We start from the raw sequence: 20839 nt of genomic DNA on the forward strand, positions 1-20839 counted from the left end.
GATCCTTGAGGAATTGCCACACTGTCTTCCACAATGGTTGAACTAATTTACATTACCACCAACAGTATAAAAGCGTACCTATTTCTCCACATTCTCTTCGGCATCTTTTGTCTTTTGACTTTTTAGTGATCACCATTCTAACTGGTGTGAGATAATATCTCAATGTGGTTTTAATTTTAATTTCTCCAATGACCAGTGATGATGTGCTTTTTTCCCATATGTTTGTTAGCCACATGAATGTCGTCTTTTGCGAAGTGTCTGTTCATATCCTTTGCCCACTTTTTGTTAGGGTTGTTTATTTTTTTTCCTGTAAATTTGTTTAAGTTCTTTGTAGATTCTGGATATTAGCTCTTTGTCATATGGGTAGACTGCAAAACTTTTTCTCCCATTCTGTAGGTTTCCTGTTCACTCTGATGATAGTTTTTTTTTTTTTTTTTAGCTGTGCAGAAGCTCTGTAGTTTAATTAGATCCCATTTGTCTATTTTGGCTTTTGTTACCATTGCTTTTGGTGTTTTATTCATGAGGTCTTCACCCATGCCTATGTCCTGAATGGTATTGCCTATGTTTTCTTGTAGGGTTTTATGGTTTTAGGTCTTGCATTTAAATTTTTAATTCATCTTGAGTTAATTTTTGTATAAGGTGTAAGGAAGGGATCCTGTTTCAACTTTCTGCATATGACTAGCCAGTTTTCCCAGCACCATTTATTAAATAGGGAATTCTTTTGCCATTTCTTGTTTTGTCAGGTTGGTTAAAGCTCAGATGGTTGTAGGTTTGTGGCATTACATCCGAGGCCTCTGTTCTGTTCCATTGGTTTATATATCTGTTCTGGTATCAGCACCATGCTGTTTTGGTTACTGTAGGCTTGTAGTATACTTTGAAGTCAGATAGTGTGATGCGTCCAGCTTCCCTCCCCCCCAACTTAGAATTGTCTTGGCTATATAGCTCCTTTTTTGGTTCCATATGAAGTTTAAGGTGTTTTTTTTACAATTTTGTGAAGAAAGTCAGTGGTCGCTTGATGGGGATAGCATTGAATCTTTAGATTACTTTGGGCTGTATGGGCATGCTCACCATATTGATTCTTCCTAACCAGAAGTGTGGAATGTTTTTCCATTTGTTTGTGTTCTCTCTTATTTCCTTGAGCAGTGGTTTGTAGTTCTCTTTGAAGAGGTCCTTCACATCCCTTGTAAGTTGTATTCCTAGGTATTTAATTCTCTTTGTAGCAATTGTGAATGAGAGTTCACTCATGATTTGGCTGTTTGTCTGTTATTGTTGTATAAGAATGCCTGTAATTTTTGCACATTGACTTTGTATCCTGAGACTTTGCTGACTTTGCTGAAGTTGCTTATCAGCTTAAGGAGATTGTGGGCTGAGACAGTGGGGTCTTCTAAATATACAATCATGTTGTCTGCAAATAGGGACAATTTGACTTCCTCTTTACTTATTTTAATACCCTTTATTTCTTTCTCTTGCCTGATTGCCCTGGCCAGAACTTCCAATACTATGTTGAATAGCAGTGGTGAGAGAGGGCATCCTTGTCTTGTGCCAGTTTTCAAAGGGAATGCTTCCAGTTTTTTGCCCCTTCAGTATGATATTGGCTGTGGGTTTGTCATAAATAGCTTTTATTATTTTGAGATACATTCCATCAATACCTAGTTTATTAAGAGCTTTTAGCATGACGCGTTGTTGAATTTAGTTGAAGGCCTTTTCTGCATTTCTTGAGATAATCATGTGGTTTTTGTCTTTGATTCTGTTTGTGTGATGAGTTACATTTATTGATTTGCATATGTTGAACCAGCCTTGTATCCCAAGAAGGAAGCCGACTTGATTGTGATGGATAAGTTTCTTTATGTGCTTTTGGATTTGGTTTGACAGTATTTTATTGCGGATTTTTTCCTCGATGTTCATCAGGGATGTTGGCCTGAATTTTTTTTTTTTTTTTTTTTTTTTTTCAGTTGTGCCTCTGTCAGCTTTTTCTATCAGGATGATGTTTGCCTCATAAAATGAGTTAGGTAGGATTCCCTCTTTTTCTATTGTTTGGAATAGTTTCAGAAGGAATTTTACTGGCTCCTCTTTGTACCTCTGGTAGAATTTGGCTGTGAAACCACCTGGTCCTGGACTGTTTTTGGTTGATAGATTATTGTTGCCTCAATTTCAGACCTTGTTATTGGTCTATTCAGCGATTCAACTTCTTCCTGATTTAGTCTTGGGAGGGTATAATTGTCCAGGAATTTATCCACTTCTAGATTTAATGGTTTATGTGCAAAGAGGTGTTTGTGGTAATCTCTGATGGTAGTTTGTATTTCTGTGGAATCAGTGGTGATATCCTCTTTATCATTTTTTATTGCATCTATTTGATTCTTGTTTCTTTTCTTCTTTATTAGTCTGGCTAGTGGTCTATCTATTTAGTTGATCTTTTCAAAAAACCAGCCCCTGGATTCATTAATTTTTTGAAGGGTTTTTTTTGTGTGTGTGTCTCTATCTCCTTCAGTTCTGATCTGATCTTAGTTATTTCTTGTTTTATGCTGGCTTTTGAATTTCTTTGTTCTTGCTTCTCTAGTTCTTTTAATTTTGATGTTAGTATGTTAATTTTAGATCTTTTCTGCTTTCTCTTTTGGGCATTTAGTACTAAAAATTTTCCTCTACATACTGCTTTAAATGTGTCCCAGAGATTCTGGTACGTTGTGTCTTCGTTCTCATTGGTTTCAAAGAACATCTTTATTTCCTGCCTTCATTTAGTTATTTATCCAGTACTCATTCAGGAGCAGGTTGTTCAGTTTCCGTGTATTTTTGTGGTCTTGAGTGAGTTTCTTAATCCTGAGTTCTAATTTGATTGCACTGTGCTCTGAGAGGCTGTTATAAATTCTGTTCTTTTGCATTTGCTGAGAAGTGTTTTACTTCCAATTATGTGGTCATTTTTAGAATAGGTGCAATGTGGTGTCAAGAAGAATGTATATTCTGTTTATTTGGGGTGGAGGGTTCTTTCGATGCCTGTTAGGTCCACTTGGTCCAGAGCTGAGTTCAAGTCCTGGATATCCTTGTTAATTTTCTGTCTTGTTGATCTGTCTAATATTGACAGTGGGGTGTTAATGTCTCCCACTGTTATTGTGTGGGAGTCTAAGTCTCTTTGTAGGTCTCTAAGAACTTGCTTTATGAATCTGAGTGCTCCTGCATTGGGTGCATATATATTTAGGATAGTTAGCTCTTCTTGTTGCATCGATTCCTTTACCATTATGTAATACCCTTCTTTGTCTCTTTTGATCTTTGATGGTTTAAAGTCTGTTTTATCAGAGACTAGAATTGTAACCTCTGCTTTCTTTTTGCATTCCATTTGCTTGGTAAATATTACTCCATCTGTTTATTTTGAGCTTCTGTGTGTCTGCGTGTGAGATGGGTCTCTCGAATATAGCACACTGATGGGTCTTGACTCTTTATCCAGTTCGCCAGTCTGTTTCTTTTTATTGAGGCTTTTAGCCCATTTACATTTAAGGTTAATATTGTTATGTGTGAATTTGACCCTGCCATTATGATGCTGGTTATTTTTCCCATTGATGTACTTTCTTCCTCACATCAATGGTCTTTAAATCTGGTGTGTTTTTCCAGTGACTGGTACCAGTTGTTCCTTTCTATGTTTAGTACTTCCTTAAGGAGCTGTTGTAGGGCAGGCCTGGCGGTGTTCTTTAGGTTTTCTTTGCACTTATCTTTCTTTGGTAAATGAAAGCTCTCTTCTTTGTTTACAGGCCAGAAAAACTGAAAACAAACAAACAAACAAGAAAACAGGCTCTTTCACTTACTGGATGTTTGGCAAAATATTTTTTGGGGCCAAAATATTGGCATTACTGGTGAGCTTGTTAGGAATTCAGTAACTCAGACTTTATTTCAGATCTCCTGAAAAAATAGTCTGCATTTACGAGATGTCCAGTTTTGTGCACATTATAATTTGAATGGTACCTTCTAACTCAACATGTCTATCCTGTGTGAAAAATATAAACAACTGTGTCTTTTTCTTCTGAAAAATATACAGAACTCATTCTGTGTTATGTAAATATAGCACACAAAAATGCACACGTTAGTGTTTATGCCCTCTATTTTCCACTTTATCATCCAGACAAGTATCATTTATACACTGATGTTGTGGATATTATGCTACTCTCTTTTTTCAGAGTTAGAGAATATGTTATAAAATGCTTGTATATTGACAATTATTTTATTGGATAGTTTCAGCCATTCTTATAAGTCAGAACCAGTTCTATTCACTTTCTCATTTTACCTTGAGTCAAATGAAAAATTCTGCCCATACCCACTTTGTAAATATGTGTGTTTGTGTGTGTTTTCCAGGGACTGTTGACATTTAGGGATGTGGCCATAGAATTCTCTCTGGAGGAGTGGCAATGCCTGGACACTGCACAACAGAATTTATATAGGAATGTGATGTTAGAGAACTACAGAAACCTGGCCTTCCTGGGTGAGGATAACTTTAATATGGAATTCCTAATATAAATTAAAGTTTCATTACTTTTTTGTAGAATATGCTTATTTATGCTTTCAGATTTCTGTTTTCAAGAAAATCCTGGGGATTTGTCTGTTTAGAAAAGAATTTCTTCAAGATGTTTTATTTTGACCCAAACTTTCCATATTCCTGAGCTGATCTGTGTCCTTCACTTTAGTGGTAATTTTAGTAGTTTAGTGGCATAGAACATTGTTTCTCACACCTTAAAATCTAATTGCCATCATGAATTTTTGATTAAGTAGTAACAGGCAGTGAAATTAAGAATCTACAAAATTAAAATATTTCATAAATATTAAAAAATTTCTGTTATAAATTGGTACATTGGGATAAATTTATTAGAATATTATATCTGCTTTGCTGAGCACATTACTAAGTTGGTAATTGGAGAACATGAGCAAGATTCATGTTAGTTATTTTTAATAAAACAGGTATTGCTGCCTCTAAGCCAGACCTCATCACCTGTCTGGAGAAAGCAAAAGAGCCCTGGAAGGTGAAGCGACATGCGATGGTGGATGAACCCCCAGGTAGGTGAGAGTGAATACAACAGACGACATGGAGGAGAAGTCCAAAGTCAAGGAGAAAGCCAGTCTTTAAAGTGATTTGGGAAGCTGTTATCCAAAGGAGATAGTTTCTGAGAAGCCTGTAATTTTTTTTTTTTTTTTTTGAGACGGAGTTTCACTCATGTTACCCAGGCTGGAGTGCAATGGCGTGATCTCGGCTCACCGCAACCTCCGCCTCCTGGGCTCAGGCAATTCTCCTGCCTCAGCCTCCTGAGTAGCTGGGATTACAGGCACACACCACCATGCCCAGCTAATTTTTTGTATTTTTAATAGAGACGGGGTTTCACCATGTGGACCAGGATGGTCTCGATCTGTTGACCTTGTGATCCACCCGCCTCGGCCTCCCAAAGTGCTGGGATTACAGGCTTGAGCCACCGCGCCCGGCCAGAAACCTGTAATTAAAAAAAAAAAAAAATTATACTGTCACATAAGGGCATCTTCTGTCTTATGCTTATAAAATATCTAAGAATTCTACTTTTCCTTAAATGATCTTCCTTCCAGTTTACAGTGACAGCCAAAGTACCATTTATGGCATACAATAGAGTGTAAAATTTGACTTATTTTTTCTTGTTTTTGTGGAGAGACAGGTATCTGCATAATTTTGATATACTGTGTGTTAACCTTTTTTTTTTTTTTTTGAGATGGGGGTTTCACTGTGTTGGCCAGGATAGTCTCAATTTCCTGACCTCATGATCCACCCACCTCGGCCTCCCAAAGTGCTGGGATTACAGGTGTGAGCCACTGCGCCTGGGGTTAACCTACGTTTTAAGTTCTCTTTTTGCATCATGACTGAAATGCACGAGAGCAGTGGTTTCTGTTCTATTGATTTAAAAAAAAATTTCTGCACATTTCATCATGTTTTCACTACTACAGTCTTGAAATATTGTTTAAAATTATAAAGTGTCACGTCATTCTGCTTTGTTCTTTTTCCTCAAGATTGCGTTGGCTATTCAAAGTTTACTGTAATTTTATGTACATTTTAGGATTATATTTTTTATTACTGTGGAAAAATATTGGAATTTTGATAAGGAGCCTATTGACTCTATAGATCACTTTGCATATTATGGCAGTTTCACAATGCTTATTCTTTCAATAGAAATAATATTATTTTAAAATTTATTTTTGCCCTCTCTAATTTTTTTCATTGATACAAGTGTTCACTTAAAAGATTTATAAGTTTCTTGATTAAATTTGTTCTAAAATTGATTATTTTACTGCTATTGTAAATTAGATTTTTTTCTTTATCAAATAGTTTGTTTTAGTATATGGAACCATGACTTATATGTTAATTTATATTTTGCTAATTGAGTGTATTCATTAGTTTACACAGGTTTTAATGTAGTGTTTATGTTTTTTAATATATAAGATTACATAATCTACAAACAGCAACGTTTTACTTATTGGTCTTCGATATCAATGACTTTAAATTTTTCTTTTCACTATTTGTTCTTCCACATACTTTCAGTGATATGTTAAAATAGAAACATTGACAATAAGAAATAATAGTTTTGCATTGGTGTCTATAAATTTGAATGAGCAAACAGCTCTCCAGGTTTTTATAAACTGATTTGAGAAAGTAAAAATCTATTTTTGTTGAGTCTGCCAAGTGATAGAATGCCCTCTGGGTTTGTAGGGAAGAGGGGTTGTATAGCTTGGTCTTAAGGCTGCTGGGTTTGCACACAGGTCCACCGTTAGCTGTCTTGTTAAAAGGGGCTTGGATAGTTGTAATTCTCATTTAACTTTTGGGCAGAGTGAGTATTCTTCAGCACTTTGCTCTGCAGGGCAGATTCAAGGGCAGGTTTCTGCAGTCAGGTCTGCATATGGTGGGCTTTATATCAATATGTGGATGAGCATGGCTTTCACTGAGTACAAAAGAGGTTTTTCCCAGGTCACTCTGAGTTTGTACATAGGCAGAACTGGTCATGAACTAAGTCATGGAACTGCTTCAGGGATCACAGTAAAAGTCATGGTCTGCAGTCCTGCTGGATGGCTATAAAATGGGGGACTTCATCCAGGCCTCTGGAAGAACAGGACCTCTCTCAGACTGTGGCTGGGAAAAGTTAGGGATAGTTATAGATTAAGTTCAAAATTCTCAGTGGAATCAAGTTATGTGGAACATTTTCTTATCTGTAGCCAAAAATGGTAGTCTGGTAGTTTGCCACCTGAATGAGTGCCTTCCTTCAATCTTGGGCCTTAGCAGAGTTTCACACCTCCCTTCCTGAATCTCAGAGCCCTCTTAAGGCACTTATTTTTGAGACGGAGTCTTGCTACGTTACCCAGGCAGGTCTTAATATTTTTACCAGAAGCAATTCTCCAACTTTAATGTACCGTGTAGCTGTCATTTCAGGTGGGATCCATGATGCCTGCTTCTCTCATAAAGGCATTTTTGTCAGGAATGGCTGACAGATTTTCTTGCTGTCGGGTGATAAGCAAATAGGGAAGCCCCCCATTTTTTTAAAAATCTTATTAATATCACTCTCCATGTAAATTTTTACTTTCTATTTTTTACTTCAAATTTGTCTGTAATTCTAGATTCATTTAGGGCAATATACTAAAATTTACATGTTGTACCTGAATTAGATAGTATGTAGGCAGGCAAAAAGGAATTAGAGAATTTTCAACCATTTTTGTCAGCCTATATCTGAATAAAAACATAATTTATTTCCCAAATATTTGTTTTATATATGAGGCTCTGTTAAATATATACATAATTTAGCAATGTAAGGCTATTTTTTTGCTTCTAAACTTGGATTACAGTAGTTTTAGTTTGTGAAAAATGCATGTATTTAAAACATAAAAATTTACACGTTTTTCTTTTTTATATTTATGCATATACATATTTTTAATTTTTATTTTATATATATGTATTTTTTATTGCACTTTAGGTTCTGGGTTACATGTGCAGAACATGCAGGACTGTTGCATAAGTATATACATGGCAATGTGGTTTGCTGCCTCTATCCCTCCATCACCTATATCTGGCATTTCTCCCCGTGTTATCCCTCCCCAACCTCCTTATCCCCTGCTGTCCCTCCCCTCTTCCGCACCAACAGACCACAGTGTGTGATGTCCCCTCCCTGTATCCATGTGTTCTCATTGTTCAACTCTTGCCTATGAGTAAGAACAGGCGGTGTTTGATTTTCTGTTCTTGTGTCAGTTTGCTGAGAATGATGGTTTCCAGGTTCATCTATGTCCCTACAAAGGACACAAACTAATCATTTTGTGTGGCTGCATGGTATTCCATGGTGTATATGTGCCACATTTTTTTTTTTTCCAAAGAGGAAACAAGAAAAAACAAAGAGAGATATAAAATGAGAGGAGAAGTTATACCATTAAGAGTACTATCAAAGTAAGTCTATGGTTTAAATTCTGTTGTCATTGGTTTAACAGTCCAATGTGCCACATTTTCTTTGTCCAGTCTATCATCGATGGGCATTTGGGTTAGTTCCAGGTCTTTGTTATCGTAAACAGTGCTGTAATGAATATATGTGTGCAAATGTCTTTATAATAGAATGATTTATAGTCCTTTGGGTATATATACAGTAATGGGATTGCTGGGTCAAATGGAATTTCTATTTCTAAGTCCTTGAGGAATCACCACACTGTCTTCCACAGTGGTTGAACTAATTTACATTCCCACCAACAGTGTAAACGTGTTCCTATTTCTCCACATCCTCTCCAGTATCTCTTGTCTCCATATTTTTTAATGATTGCCATTCTAACTGGCATGAGAGGGTATCTCAATGTGGTTTTGATTTGCATTTCTTTAATGACCAGTGATGCTGAGCATTTTCTCATATGTTTTTTTGGCCTCACATATATCTTCTTTTGAAAAGTATCAGTTCATGTTCTTCTCCCGCTTTTGAATTTTTTTTTTTTCTTGTAAATCTGTTTTAGTTCTTTGTAGATTCTGGATATTAGCCCATTGTCAGATAGTAGATTGCAAAACTTTTTTCCCATTCTGTTGCTTGCCTATTCACTCTAGTGATTGTTTCTTTTGCGGTACAGAAGCTCTGGAGTTTAATTAGATTCCATTTGTCTATTTTGGCTTTTGATGCCAATGCTTTTGGTGTTTTAGTCATGAAGTCCTTGCCTATGCCGGTGTCCTGAATGCTTTTTGCCTAGGTTTTCTTCTAGACAAGAAGAAAACTTTTTTTTTTTTTTTTGAGGCGGAGTTTCACTCTTGTTACCCAGGCTGGAGTGCAATGGCGCGATCTCAGCTGACCGCAACCTCCGTCTCCTGGGTTCAGGCAATTCTCCTGCCTCAGCCTCCTGAGTAGCTGGGACTACAGGCACGCGCCACCATGCCCAGCTAATTTTTTGTAGTTTTAGTAGAGACGGGGTTTCACCATGTTGACCAGGATTGTCTTGATTTCTTGACCTTGTGATCCACCCGCCTCAGCCTCCCAAAGTGCTGGGATTACAGGGTTGAGCCACCGCGCCCGGCCAAGAAGAAAACTTTTATGGTGTTAGCTCTTATGTTTAAGTCGTTAATCCATCCTGAGTTAATTTTAGTTTAAGGTGTCAGGAAGGTGTCCAGTTTCTGCTTTCTGCACACTGCTAGCCAGTTATCCCAACACCATTAAACAGGGAATCCTTTCCCCATTGCTTGTTTTTGTCAGGTTTGTCAAAGATCAGATGGTCGTAGATGTGTGGCGTTGCCTCTGAGGCCTGCGTTGTATTCCCTTGGTTTATATCTCTGTTTTGCTACCAGTACCATGCTGTTTTGATTACTGTAGCCTTGTGGTATAGTTTGAAGTCAGGTAGCATGATGCCTCCAGCTTTGTTCTTTTTGCTTAGGATTGTCTTGGCTATGCAGGCTCTCTTTTGGTTCCATATGAAGTTTAAGGTGTTTTTTTCCAGTTCTGTGAAGAAGGTCATCGGTAGCTTGATGGCGATAGTGTTGAATGTATAAATTACCTTGGGTAGTATGGCCATTTTCACAATATTGATTCTTATTAACCATGAGCATGGAATGTTTTTCTGTAGTTTGTGTCCTCTCTTGTTTCATTGAGCAGTGGTTTGTAGTTCTCCTTGAAGAGGTCCTTTGCATCCTTTGTTAGTTGTATTCATAGGTATTTTATTCTTTTTGTAGCAATTGTGAATGGCAGTTCGTTCTTGATTTGGCCCTCTAAGTCAAATTAAGATTGGTGTATGGAATGCTTGTGATTTTTGCACATTGATATTGTATCCTGAGACTTCGCTGAATTTGCTTATCAGTTTCAGGAGATTTTGGGCTGAGACAATGGGGTCTTCTAAATATACAATCATGTCATCTGCAAATAGAGACAATTTGACTTCCTCCTTTCCTAATTGAATACAATTTCTTTCTTTTTCTTGCCTGATTGCTCTGGCTAGAACTTCCAATACTATATTGAATAGGAGTGGTGAGAGAGGGCATCCTTGTCTAGTGCCAGATTTCAAAGGGAATGCTTCCAGTTTTTACCCATTCAATATGATATTGGCTGTGGGTTTGTTGTATATAGCTTTTATTATTTTGAATTCTGTCGATACCTAGTTTATTGAGAGTTTTTAGCATAAAGGATTGTGAATTTTTTCAAAGACCTTCTCTGCATCAATTGAGATAATTGTGATTTTTATCTTCGGTTCTGTTTATGTGGTGAATTACCTTTATAGACTTGCATGTGTTGAATCAGCCTTGCATCCCCAGGATGAAGCCTACTTGATCATGATGGATAAGCTTTTTGATGTGCTGTTGCAGTCAGTTTGCCAGTATTTTATAGAAGATTTTTGCATCTATTTTCATCATGGATATTGGCCTGAAGTTTTCTTTTCTTGTTGAGTTTCTGCTGGGTTTTCGTATCAGGATGATGTTGGTCTCATAAAATGATTTGGGAAGGATTCTTTCTTTTTGTATAGTTTGGAATAGTTTCAGAAGGAGTGGTACCAGCTCCTCTTTGTATGTCTGGTAGAATTTGGCTGTGAACTCATCTGGACCTGTGCTTTTTTTGGTTGGTAGGCTGTTAATTGCAGCCTCAACTTCAGCTGTTGTTGTTGGTCTATTCAGGGTTCAACTTCTTCCTGATTTAGGCTTGGGAGGGTGCAAATGTCTAGGAATTTATCTATTTCTTCCAGGTTTACTGGTTTGTGTTTATAGAGTTGTTTGTAGTAATCTGATGGTAGTTTGTATTTCCTTGGAATCTGTGGTGATATCCCCCTTATCGTTTTTTATTGCATCTATTTGATTCTTCTCTCTTTTCTTTTTTATTAATCTGTCTAGTGGTCTGTCTATTTTGTTGATCTTTTCAAAAAAACAGCCCCTGGATTTATTGCGTAATTTTTTTTTTTTTTTTTTTGAAGGGTTTTTTTGTGTCTCTATTTCCTTCAGTTCTGCTCTGATCTTAGTTATTTCTTGTCTTCTGATAGCTTTTGAGTTTTTTTGTCTTGCTCCTCTAGCTCTTTAAATTTTGATGATAAGGTGTCAATTTTAGATCTTTCCTTGCTTCTCATGTGGTCACTTATTGCTATAAATTTTCTACACAGTGCTTTAAATGTGTTCCGGAGATTCTGGTTCGTTGTATCTTCATTCTTGTTGGTTTCGAAGAACATCTTTATTTCTGCCTTCATTTCATTGTTTATCTAGTCAACATTCAAGAGCCAGTTGTTAAGTTTCCATGAAGTTGTATGGTTTTGAGTTAGTTTCTTTTATTTGTTTATTTATTTATTTATTGCATTTAGGTTTTGGGGTACATGTGAAGAACATGCAAGATTGTTGCATAGGTACACGCATGGCAGTGTGATTTGCTGCCTTCCTCCCCATCACATATATTTGGCATTTCTACCATGCTATGTCTCCCCACTGAGCTAGTTTCTTAATCCTGAGTTCTAATTTGATTGCATTGTGGTCTGAGAGACTGTTTCTTATGATTTCCGTTTTTTTGCATTTGCTGAGTCTTAATTTACTTCCAATTATGTGGTTGGTTTTAGAGTAGGTGTGATGTGGTGCTGAGAAGAATGTATATTCTGTGGATTTGGGGTGGAGAGTTCTGTAGATGTCTATTGGGTTTGCTTGGTCCAGATCAGAGTTCGAGTCCTGGGTATCCTTGTAATTTTCTGTCTCGTTGATCTGTCTAATATTGACAGTGGAGTGTTAAAGTCTCCCACTATTATTGTGTGGGAGTCTAAGCCTCTCTGTGGGTCATTAAGAACTTGCTTTATTTATTTGGGTGCTCCTGTATTGGGTGCATATGTATTTAGGATCATTATCTCTTCTTGTTGCATTGATCCTTTTACCATTACGTAATGCCCTTCTTTGTCTCTTTTGATCTTTGCTGGTTTAAAGTCTATTTTATCAGAGACTAGGATTCCAACTCCTTCTTTTTTTTGCTCTCCATTTGCTTGGTAAATCTTCCTCCATCCCTTTATTTTGAGCGTATGTGTGTCCTTGTATGTGAGCTGGATTTCCTGAATATAGCACACTGATGGATTTTGACTTTTTATCCAACTTACCAGTCTGTGTCTTTTGATTGTGACATTTAGCCCATTTACATTTAAGGTTAATATTGTTACGTGTGAATTTGATCCTGCCATTTTGATGCTAGCTGGTTGTTTTCACTGTTAGTTGACGCAGTTTCTTCATTGTGTCAATGCTCTTTACCATTTGATACATTTCTGGAGTGGCTGGTACTTGTTCCTTTCTATATTTAGTGCTTCCTTCAGGAGCTCTTGTAAGGCAGGCCTGGTGGTGATGAAATCTCTCAGCAATTGCTTGTTTGTAAAAGATTTTATTTTTCCTTCCCTTATGAAGCTTATGAAGTTTGGCTGGATATGAAATTCTAGGTTGAAAATTCTTTTCTTTAAAGATGGTGAATATTGGCCCTCACTCTATTCTGGCTTGTAGGGTTTCTGCCAAGAGATCTTCTGTGAGTCTGATGGACTTCCCTTTGTGTGTAACCCTACCTTTCTCTCTTGTTGCCCTTAGCATTTTTTCCTTCATTTCAACCCTGGTCAATCAGATGATCATGTGCCTTGGGGTTGCTCTTCTTGAAGAATGTCTTTGTGGTGTTCTCTGTATTTCCTGGACTTGAATATCAGCCTGTCTTGCTAGGTTGGGGAAGTTTTTCTGGATAATATCCTGAAGAGTGTTTTCCAGCTTGGATTCATTCTCTCCATCACATTCAGGTACACCTATCAAATGTAGATTACGTCTTTCACATAATCCCATATTTTTTTAGACTTTGTTCTTTTCACTCGTTTTTCCTCTAATCTTGCCTTCTCATTTTATTTCATTGATTTGATCTTCAGTCTCTTATATCCTTTCTTCTGCATGGTTGATTCGGCCATGAAACTTGTGTATGCTTTGCAAAGTTCTCATGCTGTGTTTTTCAGTTCCATCAAGTTATTTATGTTCTTCTCTAAGCTGTTTATTCTCATTAGCATTTCGTCAAACCTTTTTTCAAGGTTCTTAGTTTCTTTGCATTGGGTTAGAACATGTTGTTTTAGCTCAGAGAAGTTTGTTTTTATCCACCTTCTGAAGCCTGTTTCTGTCAATTCATTAGACTCATTCTCCATCCAGCTTTGTTCCCTTGCTGGTGAGGAGTTGTGATCCCTTGGAGGAGGAGAGGCATTCTGGTTTTGGGTGTTTTCATCCTTTTTGCACTTGTTTCTTCCCATCTTTGATTTATCTGCCTGTGGTCTTTGTAGTTGGTGACTGTCAGATGGGGTCTTTGAGTGGACGTCCTTTTTGTCGATGGTGTAGTTATTTCTTTCTGTTTTTTAGTTTTCTTTCTAACAGGCCCCTCTGCTGTAGGACTGCTGGAGGTCCTCTCCAGAACCTGCTTGCCTGGGGATCACCTGTGGCAGCTGCAGAACAGTGAGGGTTGCTGCCAGTTTCTTCTTCTGTTAGCTTTGTCCCAGAAGGATACCCGCCAGATGTCAGCGTGAGCTCTCCTTTATGAGGTGTCTCTTTGTATATATAGGGGTCAGGGAGCTGCTTGAGGAGACAGTCTGTCCCTTATAGGAGCTCAGGTGCTGAACTGGGAGCTCCATTGTTCCATTCAGAGCTGCAGGGCAGGTGAGTTTATGTCTGCTGCAGCAGAACTCATAATCGCCTTTTTTCCCAGGTGCTCTGTCCTGGGAAGGTGGGGCTTTATTTATAAGTTCCTGATGTACTCCTGCCTTTTTTCAGAGCTGCCTAGCCCAGCAAGGAGGTAGCCTAGTCACAGTCTGCCAGCAGAGGTGTTGCTGAGCTGTTGTGGGCTCTGCCCAGCTGCTGTGTGAACTTCCTTGTGGTTTTGTTTATAGAGGTATAGTTAGAACTGCCTCGGTAATGGTGGTCTGCCTCAGTAATGGCAAACCACCTCAGTAATGACGCATTTCCTTGGTAGTGGTGGACTGCCTCAGTGATGGTGGACGCCCTTCCCCCCCACAGAGCTGGACTGTCCCTGGGCCAGCTGCTCTTGCTGCAAAACTCTCAATGTAGAGCATTTCAAATTTCTGGTCTTTGTGGGAGTCGGACCTGGTGAGCCAGATCACCTAGCTCCCTGTTTGAGCCCCTGTTTTTTCAGTTGGATGGGTGGCTCTGTCTCCCAGGCATTCCAGGTGCCAGTTGAAATGGCCACCCAGATTTGTGTGAGTTTTTGTGTGGAGACCTGCTGCGCTGGCTGAAACAGCTGTGCTGGAAACTCCTGACGCTTTTCAGCCTGGGAATCTCCTGGTCTATGGGCAGTAATAACTCATTTGGAAATGTGGTGATCACTCACTCTCTGTTTTGTTCTTGCTGGAAACTGCACTCCAGAGCTGTTCCTATTTGACCATCTTGGATCCACCTCCTGCGCCCCCCACTATTTTCTTTTAAATGCTTATCTAGTAAAAAGTTCTCACTAGCATCTCCTATTTATGATTGTACTGCATTTTCTTTGAAATTTTATTGCCATACAATAGATACTAGTAATTTAAAATGCCTGCCGTCCCTGAATGCAGTTAATGTCAAACAATGCTGTTAACTGGACAAATTATTTGTTAATGTAAATTAATGTTGCCATCTAGATTTTATAAGGAAACATTTCTTACTCATTATTGTCTTGAAGTTCGTTCATTATTGTCTTGAAGTTCTATATTAGTGTGTCTTTTTAGTGTAAGTTTCTTAATATCAGTTTGTTGTGTTTGTAGTTTTACTTACGTATTAGAATTTTAGACAATTTGCAATTCTGTTTGTATACTTTAAGTGAATGTTGGGTTTAATTAAAAGATAAATGAGTCATATGTCTATCACAGTCAGATTATACATATGTGTATGTTTATATCTACACATCTGACCCCAATATTGGTTATAGCTTATCTTGTATATATTCTTTCTTAGCTCATTTTCTTTTTTTCCTTCTTGTTTTTTTTTTGAGGTGGAGTGTTGCTCTTGTTGCCGAGGCTGGAGTGCAATGCACAATCTTGGCTCACTTTGGTCGTCTTAAATTTATTTGTTGTTGTTGTTATATTTGTTGTTTTTGTTTGGAGACATGATCTTACTCTGTCACCCAGCCAGAGTGTACTGGCCTGATTTTGGCTCACTGCAGCCTCGACCTATTGGTCTCAAGTGATCTTACCACCTCAGTGTCTCAAGTAGCTGGGCCTATTCTTTGATTAATTTTAGGGATAGTGTCTCACTATGTTGCCCAGGCTGGCCTCAAACTTTTAACTCCAAGTGATTCACCTTGGTCTCTCTAAGTGTTGGGATTGGAGGCATGAGCTACACAACCCAGCTGCCATTTCTATATTTAATAAGACTTAGTATGTGTCCTAACACAGTACACCAAGTGCAAAGAAGACCATTTTGTATTCTCTTGCTTTTGACATAATGTTTTGTATGTCAGTTAAACCTTGTTGGTTTATAGTATGGTTTTCATGTTTGTGTTCTCCAAACCTTATGCTGTAATGTAATCCTTAATGTTGGATGTGGAATCTACTGAGAGATGTTCGGGTCATGGGGGGCAAAGTCCTCATAAACAGCTTGGCACTATCTTCTTGGTAATCAAAATGTTTACACTCCATTAATTCAAATGAAAGCTGGTTTATTATAAGAACCTGTCTTCTTCACCTCATATTTGCTGTGTCTCTTATGTGATATGTACAGTTACGCTTCACTTTCAACCATGATTGTAAGCTTGCTAACACTCTCACCGGAAGCAGATGCTGGTACACAGTTTTTGTATAGTCTGCTGAACTGTGAGCCAAATACACTTGATTTCTTTATAAATTATCCACTCTCAGGTATTCCTCTATGTGCAAAATAATTAATACAGTCTGTAATATCTAGGTTTTCTTTTTTCTTATTGATTTTTTACCTGAATATTTATTGTTGAAAATGGTGTCTTGATGTCTAAAATTTTATGTTGCTATGTATTTCTTGCTTTACTTTTGTCAATATTTGCTTTATGTATTTTGGAGCCCTGATGTTATACAGATCGATATAGATAGATAGATAGGTAGATAGATATAATAGCTACAGATTTGTGGTAAATAAACTCATTTTAGCAGTATATAATATCAATGTTTGTCTCACATTAGCACTTGACTTAAATTATGTCTGGTATCCTATTGTAGCTACTATTTTCAAAAAATACAGTTTTTTTTTTCCCAATCTGTGGTTTTTAGCCTATTGGACTCAGTGCTTAAGTGAGACTCTTTTAGGAAGCATATTGTTTGCTTTTTTCTTAAGCCGCTGAATAATTTTATTATTTTAAAAAATAATTTTATTTATTTATTTGTTCATTTATTTTTGAGATAGGTCGCACTCTGTCAACCAAGCTGGTTTGCAGTGTTGAGATCATGGCTTACTGCAGCCTCAACCTCCCAAACTCAGAAGGTTCTTTCATTTCAGCCTCTCAGGTAGCTGGGTTATGAGTATGTAGCATCACGCCTATAATCTTTTGAAATCCAGTAATTGAGATCCAGTAATTAGTCCACCTTAGCCTCCCAAAGTCCTGAGATTACATTTCTTTTTCATTCATTCTTTATTTCTTTCTTTTTTTTTTTTTGAGACTAAGTTTTGCTCTTGTCACCCAGGCTGGAGTGCAATGTTGTGCTCTTGGCTCACTGCAACATCCGCCTCCCAGGTTCAAGTGATTCTCCTGCCTCAGTCTCTGGAGTAGGTGGGATTACCGGCAGCCACAGGCACTCACAACCATGCCCAGCTAATTTTTGTGTTTTTAGTAGAGTAGAGGTTTCACCATGTTGACCAGGCTAGTCTCGAACTCCTGACCTCTGGTGGTCTGCCCTCTTCGACGTCTCAAAGTGCTGGGATTACAGGTGTGAGCCACTGCACCCATCCTCCATTTCTTTTTATTAAGTAGTTTAACCAATTTATATTTAAAATTATTTCTTAAAAATAAAATTATGGGCGCCAGGAGGAGCTGCGCCTTGCTGGTGCTGTTGCTGCTGCTGCTCTCGCTGCCATCAGTCAGGGTGTGCCCGCTTCTTCAGGGTCCAGTCCCTCGGACCCATCACTGCATCTAGACTCTACTGCAGTCTTGGATCTTGCTGGGAAAATGTCTGATGAATTTTCGTTGGCAGATGTACTACCTGAACACTCCCCTGCCAAAACTTTTGCTGTGAGCAATACAAAACCTGGCCAGCCTCCTCAAGGCTGGCCAGGCTCCAACCCTTGGAATAATCCGAGTGCTCCACCTTCTGTGCCATCTGGACTCCCACCACATGCAACACCCTTTGCACCAGCACCAATGGGAATGTATCCCTCTGTGCCTCCCACCAAACCAACTCCAGGACCCCCAACACCCTTTCCTCCTTCTGGACCATCACAGCCTCCCCCCCACCGCCCCAACCTGATGGTCCTTATCCAGCCCCAAGTGTGTCAGGCCCTGGCCCCATAGGGCCACATCCTACATCAAATATGCCCTTTCCGGAGCTACCTAGACCATATGGTGCACCCACACATCCAGCTGTAGCTGGTCCTTTAGGTCCATGAGAATCCATGTCTTCTGGACCTTGGGCACCAGGAATGGGAAGGCAGTATCCTACCCCTAATATGCCATATCCATCTCCAGGACGATATCTGGCTCTTCCTCCTCCCCAAGTCCCTGGGCAGTACCACCCGTTCCATGGAACACTGTTTCATCAGGAGCCTGGGGACCACCAGCTCCTTATCCTGCCCCTACAGGATCTTATCCTACACCAGGACTCTATCCTACTCCTAATAATCCTTTCCAAGTGCCTTCAGGAACTTCTGGTGCTCCACCGATGCCTGGTGGCCCCTGGTGGCCCACATTCTTACCATTAAGTTAACAATGGACGAAGAGATGATGCTTTGTTTTTTGAAGTACATCTATATGCACATGAATACATATATAAAAATTGCTGGTTTCACTATTAGAGGGCATTCATGGAAGAACACTCTTGCACCTCTCAGAGAAGATAACTGCCTCTTGTACTTGGATGTGTAGCACATTATATGTATACAATCAGATAAAAAAGCATAGAAGTAAATCATTCAGATGTGATTTTTATTTGGTTTTCATGGAAAGTTAAAGTGATTAAGTATATTGAATAGCTCTTTGACAGAATTTGTTTAAGCTCTGAAACTACGCACTTAAAAATCTAAGATGATGTGGAGTATTGTTAGAATCTGCAACTCATTGACAATTTATTTCAAGAATTTTTCTATAATCACTTTCCCCTCCTAAATAAATAAACTTGGAGAATAACCCCTCATATCTAAACAAATGATGCCTCTCAACATTTTGAGCTGCTCTGTCATAAATAAACCTGGTCCTCCTGAGGTTATATTTTGGATATACATTTTTAAACTGTCAGTAATTATTATCAGATGTGGAGTTCAGTGGCCAGCCAATGTTCAGTTTTATCCTTGAGCTTTTAATAAAAGCTTCCTGGTTTGTTTTTAGTTATATAAGTCATACAGCACTAAAGTCTTTTCTTTATGTAAACTTTTTTCTTTTTAATCCAGGCCAACATGTATGTAAATTACATTTTTAGATAATTGATTATCTCTTTGTACTACTTAAGATTTGATTATGAGATGCGCATACTGCTTTGTGAAAAGCTCAAGGCAAGAAATAATTCTCTCCTTTGTTTTGAACTTCAAACTAGATAAACCCTAGGTATGCCTTAATTGCAACAAGTAGTTTTCATTGCCACAAAAACCTGAGGCAGCTCTTCTGCCCAGGGCGTTCCCGCAGCCACCCCCACCCCACTTGCCCTTGGTTGTTTAGAAGGAGCACATCCCTTGATTCCTCCTCCATGTGGTAAACTGGCACACTCTAGAGGTCTAAAACACAAAACAGCTGTGTTTAGAGAACCTTACGTCATGCAGATATGACTGTTCTCTGTACAAGTATGAATCAAAATAATGTATCTTTCAGAGTCTGGCTAAGCTATGTCATTGTCTCCTGCATAGTCTCCTGAGTTTTTTTGTGAAGTGCTTATGGCTAACAGTTGAGTTCTGTATTTGTTGACAGGTAAGTAAGCGGAGTTGAGTGCCATCTTTGAAAAAATTACCCTCTAGCTCTAACAGTGAAAGTAATAATAAATTGTAGATCTCTGCAACTGGATGTAAATCAGTGTGACTGTATTGTTTAAATATTAAGTATTGTTAATAACCACCAAAAAACAGCCCTAGCAGTTTTTTGGCACCTTATGTTTAAATCAGATTCTGAGATTTGGGGTAGACCTGACCTTGATATTTATAAGATAACATTTTGAATGTATCCATTGGATTTCTAAAATGTATTGTGAATTTTCTCAAACAGGATTTATGCTGGAGCTCTGTTTTTGCTTAGAAATAAAGTATTTAGTTTATTTCTGCTCCAATTAAAATGTCAAAAAAAATAAAGTCACTAGTTTATTGTTTTATGTGTTCCTGGATGGTATGTTTTTTCTTATGTACTGTTTTATTTCCTTAAATTTTATTTTAATTGTGTAGTGATGTGCTTCAATTATTTTTTAAATTGTTTTGCATATTTCTATAAATATTATCTTCATAATCATCTTCTGTATTAGTATGTTTTCATACTGCTGATAAATGCATACCTGAGACTGGGCAGTTTACAAAAGAAAGAGGCTTATTGGACTTACAGTTTCATGTGACTCAGGAGACTTCACAATCATGGTGGAAGGTGAAAGGTATGACTTACATGATGGCAGACAAGAGACAGGAAGTTTGTGCACAAAAATTCTGTTATAAAGCCATCAGATTTCATGAGACTTATTCACTATCATGAGAACAGCACAGAAAAGACCTGCCCCCATGATTCAATTACCTTCTACAACGTCCCTCCCAGAATATGTGGGAATTAAAGATGTGACTTGAGTTGGGACTCAGCCAAACCATCTCATCTTAAAAAGTAAAGTTTACAGCTGGGTACGGTGACTCACACTTGTAATCCTAGCACTTTGGAAGGCCAAGGCAGATGGATCAACTGAGGTCAGGAGTTTAAGACCACACTGACTAACATGGTGAAACCTTGTCTCTACTACAAATATAAAATTAGGCAGGTGCGGTGGTGCATGCCTGTAATCCCAGCTACATGGGAGGCTGAGGCAGGAGAATTGCTTGACCCCAGGAGGTGGAGACTGCAGTGAGCTGAGATCTGCCATTGCACTTCAACCTGGGCAACAAGAGTGAAACTTTGTCACTCTTTGTTTTGTTTGGAGTTTACATGTAACATTTTAAAATAAAACAATATATTTTAATCGCATGACAACTTAAATTGACTATAAAAATTACATGTCTATATTTTTCAGTTATTAATATTAAAATTATATTGTGTATTGACATACTTATGCA

At 38.2% G+C, this 20839-nt stretch overlaps 1 protein-coding gene and 1 pseudogene across 2 annotated transcripts in view; both read left to right on the forward strand.

The window, feature by feature from the left end:
• The window catches only part of LOC116545418 (zinc finger protein 254), a 56735-nt gene that overhangs the window by 25622 nt on the left and 10274 nt on the right, over positions 1-20839 (forward strand). The window contains exons 1-3 of one of the 2 annotated variants that reach the window (XM_032271930.1): positions 3482-3839; positions 4336-4462; positions 4936-5155. In XM_032271930.1, the coding sequence (XP_032127821.1) occupies positions 3795-3839; positions 4336-4462; positions 4936-5039 (276 nt within the window). In that variant the 5' untranslated portion in view covers positions 3482-3794 and the 3' untranslated portion in view covers positions 5040-5155. Of the gene's footprint in view, positions 1-3481; positions 3840-4335; positions 4463-4935; positions 5156-20839 lie in introns of those variants that run through there. The other variant, XM_032271929.1, reaches the window with a different exon arrangement.
• Positions 17488-19602, forward strand: LOC116545419 (annotated as a pseudogene).

The sequence above is a fragment of the Sapajus apella genome, unplaced genomic scaffold (assembly GCF_009761245.1).
Source record: "Sapajus apella isolate SASKATOON/1434 unplaced genomic scaffold, GSC_monkey_1.0 scaffold266, whole genome shotgun sequence".
In the NCBI taxonomy this organism is placed as follows: domain Eukaryota; kingdom Metazoa; phylum Chordata; class Mammalia; order Primates; family Cebidae; genus Sapajus; species Sapajus apella.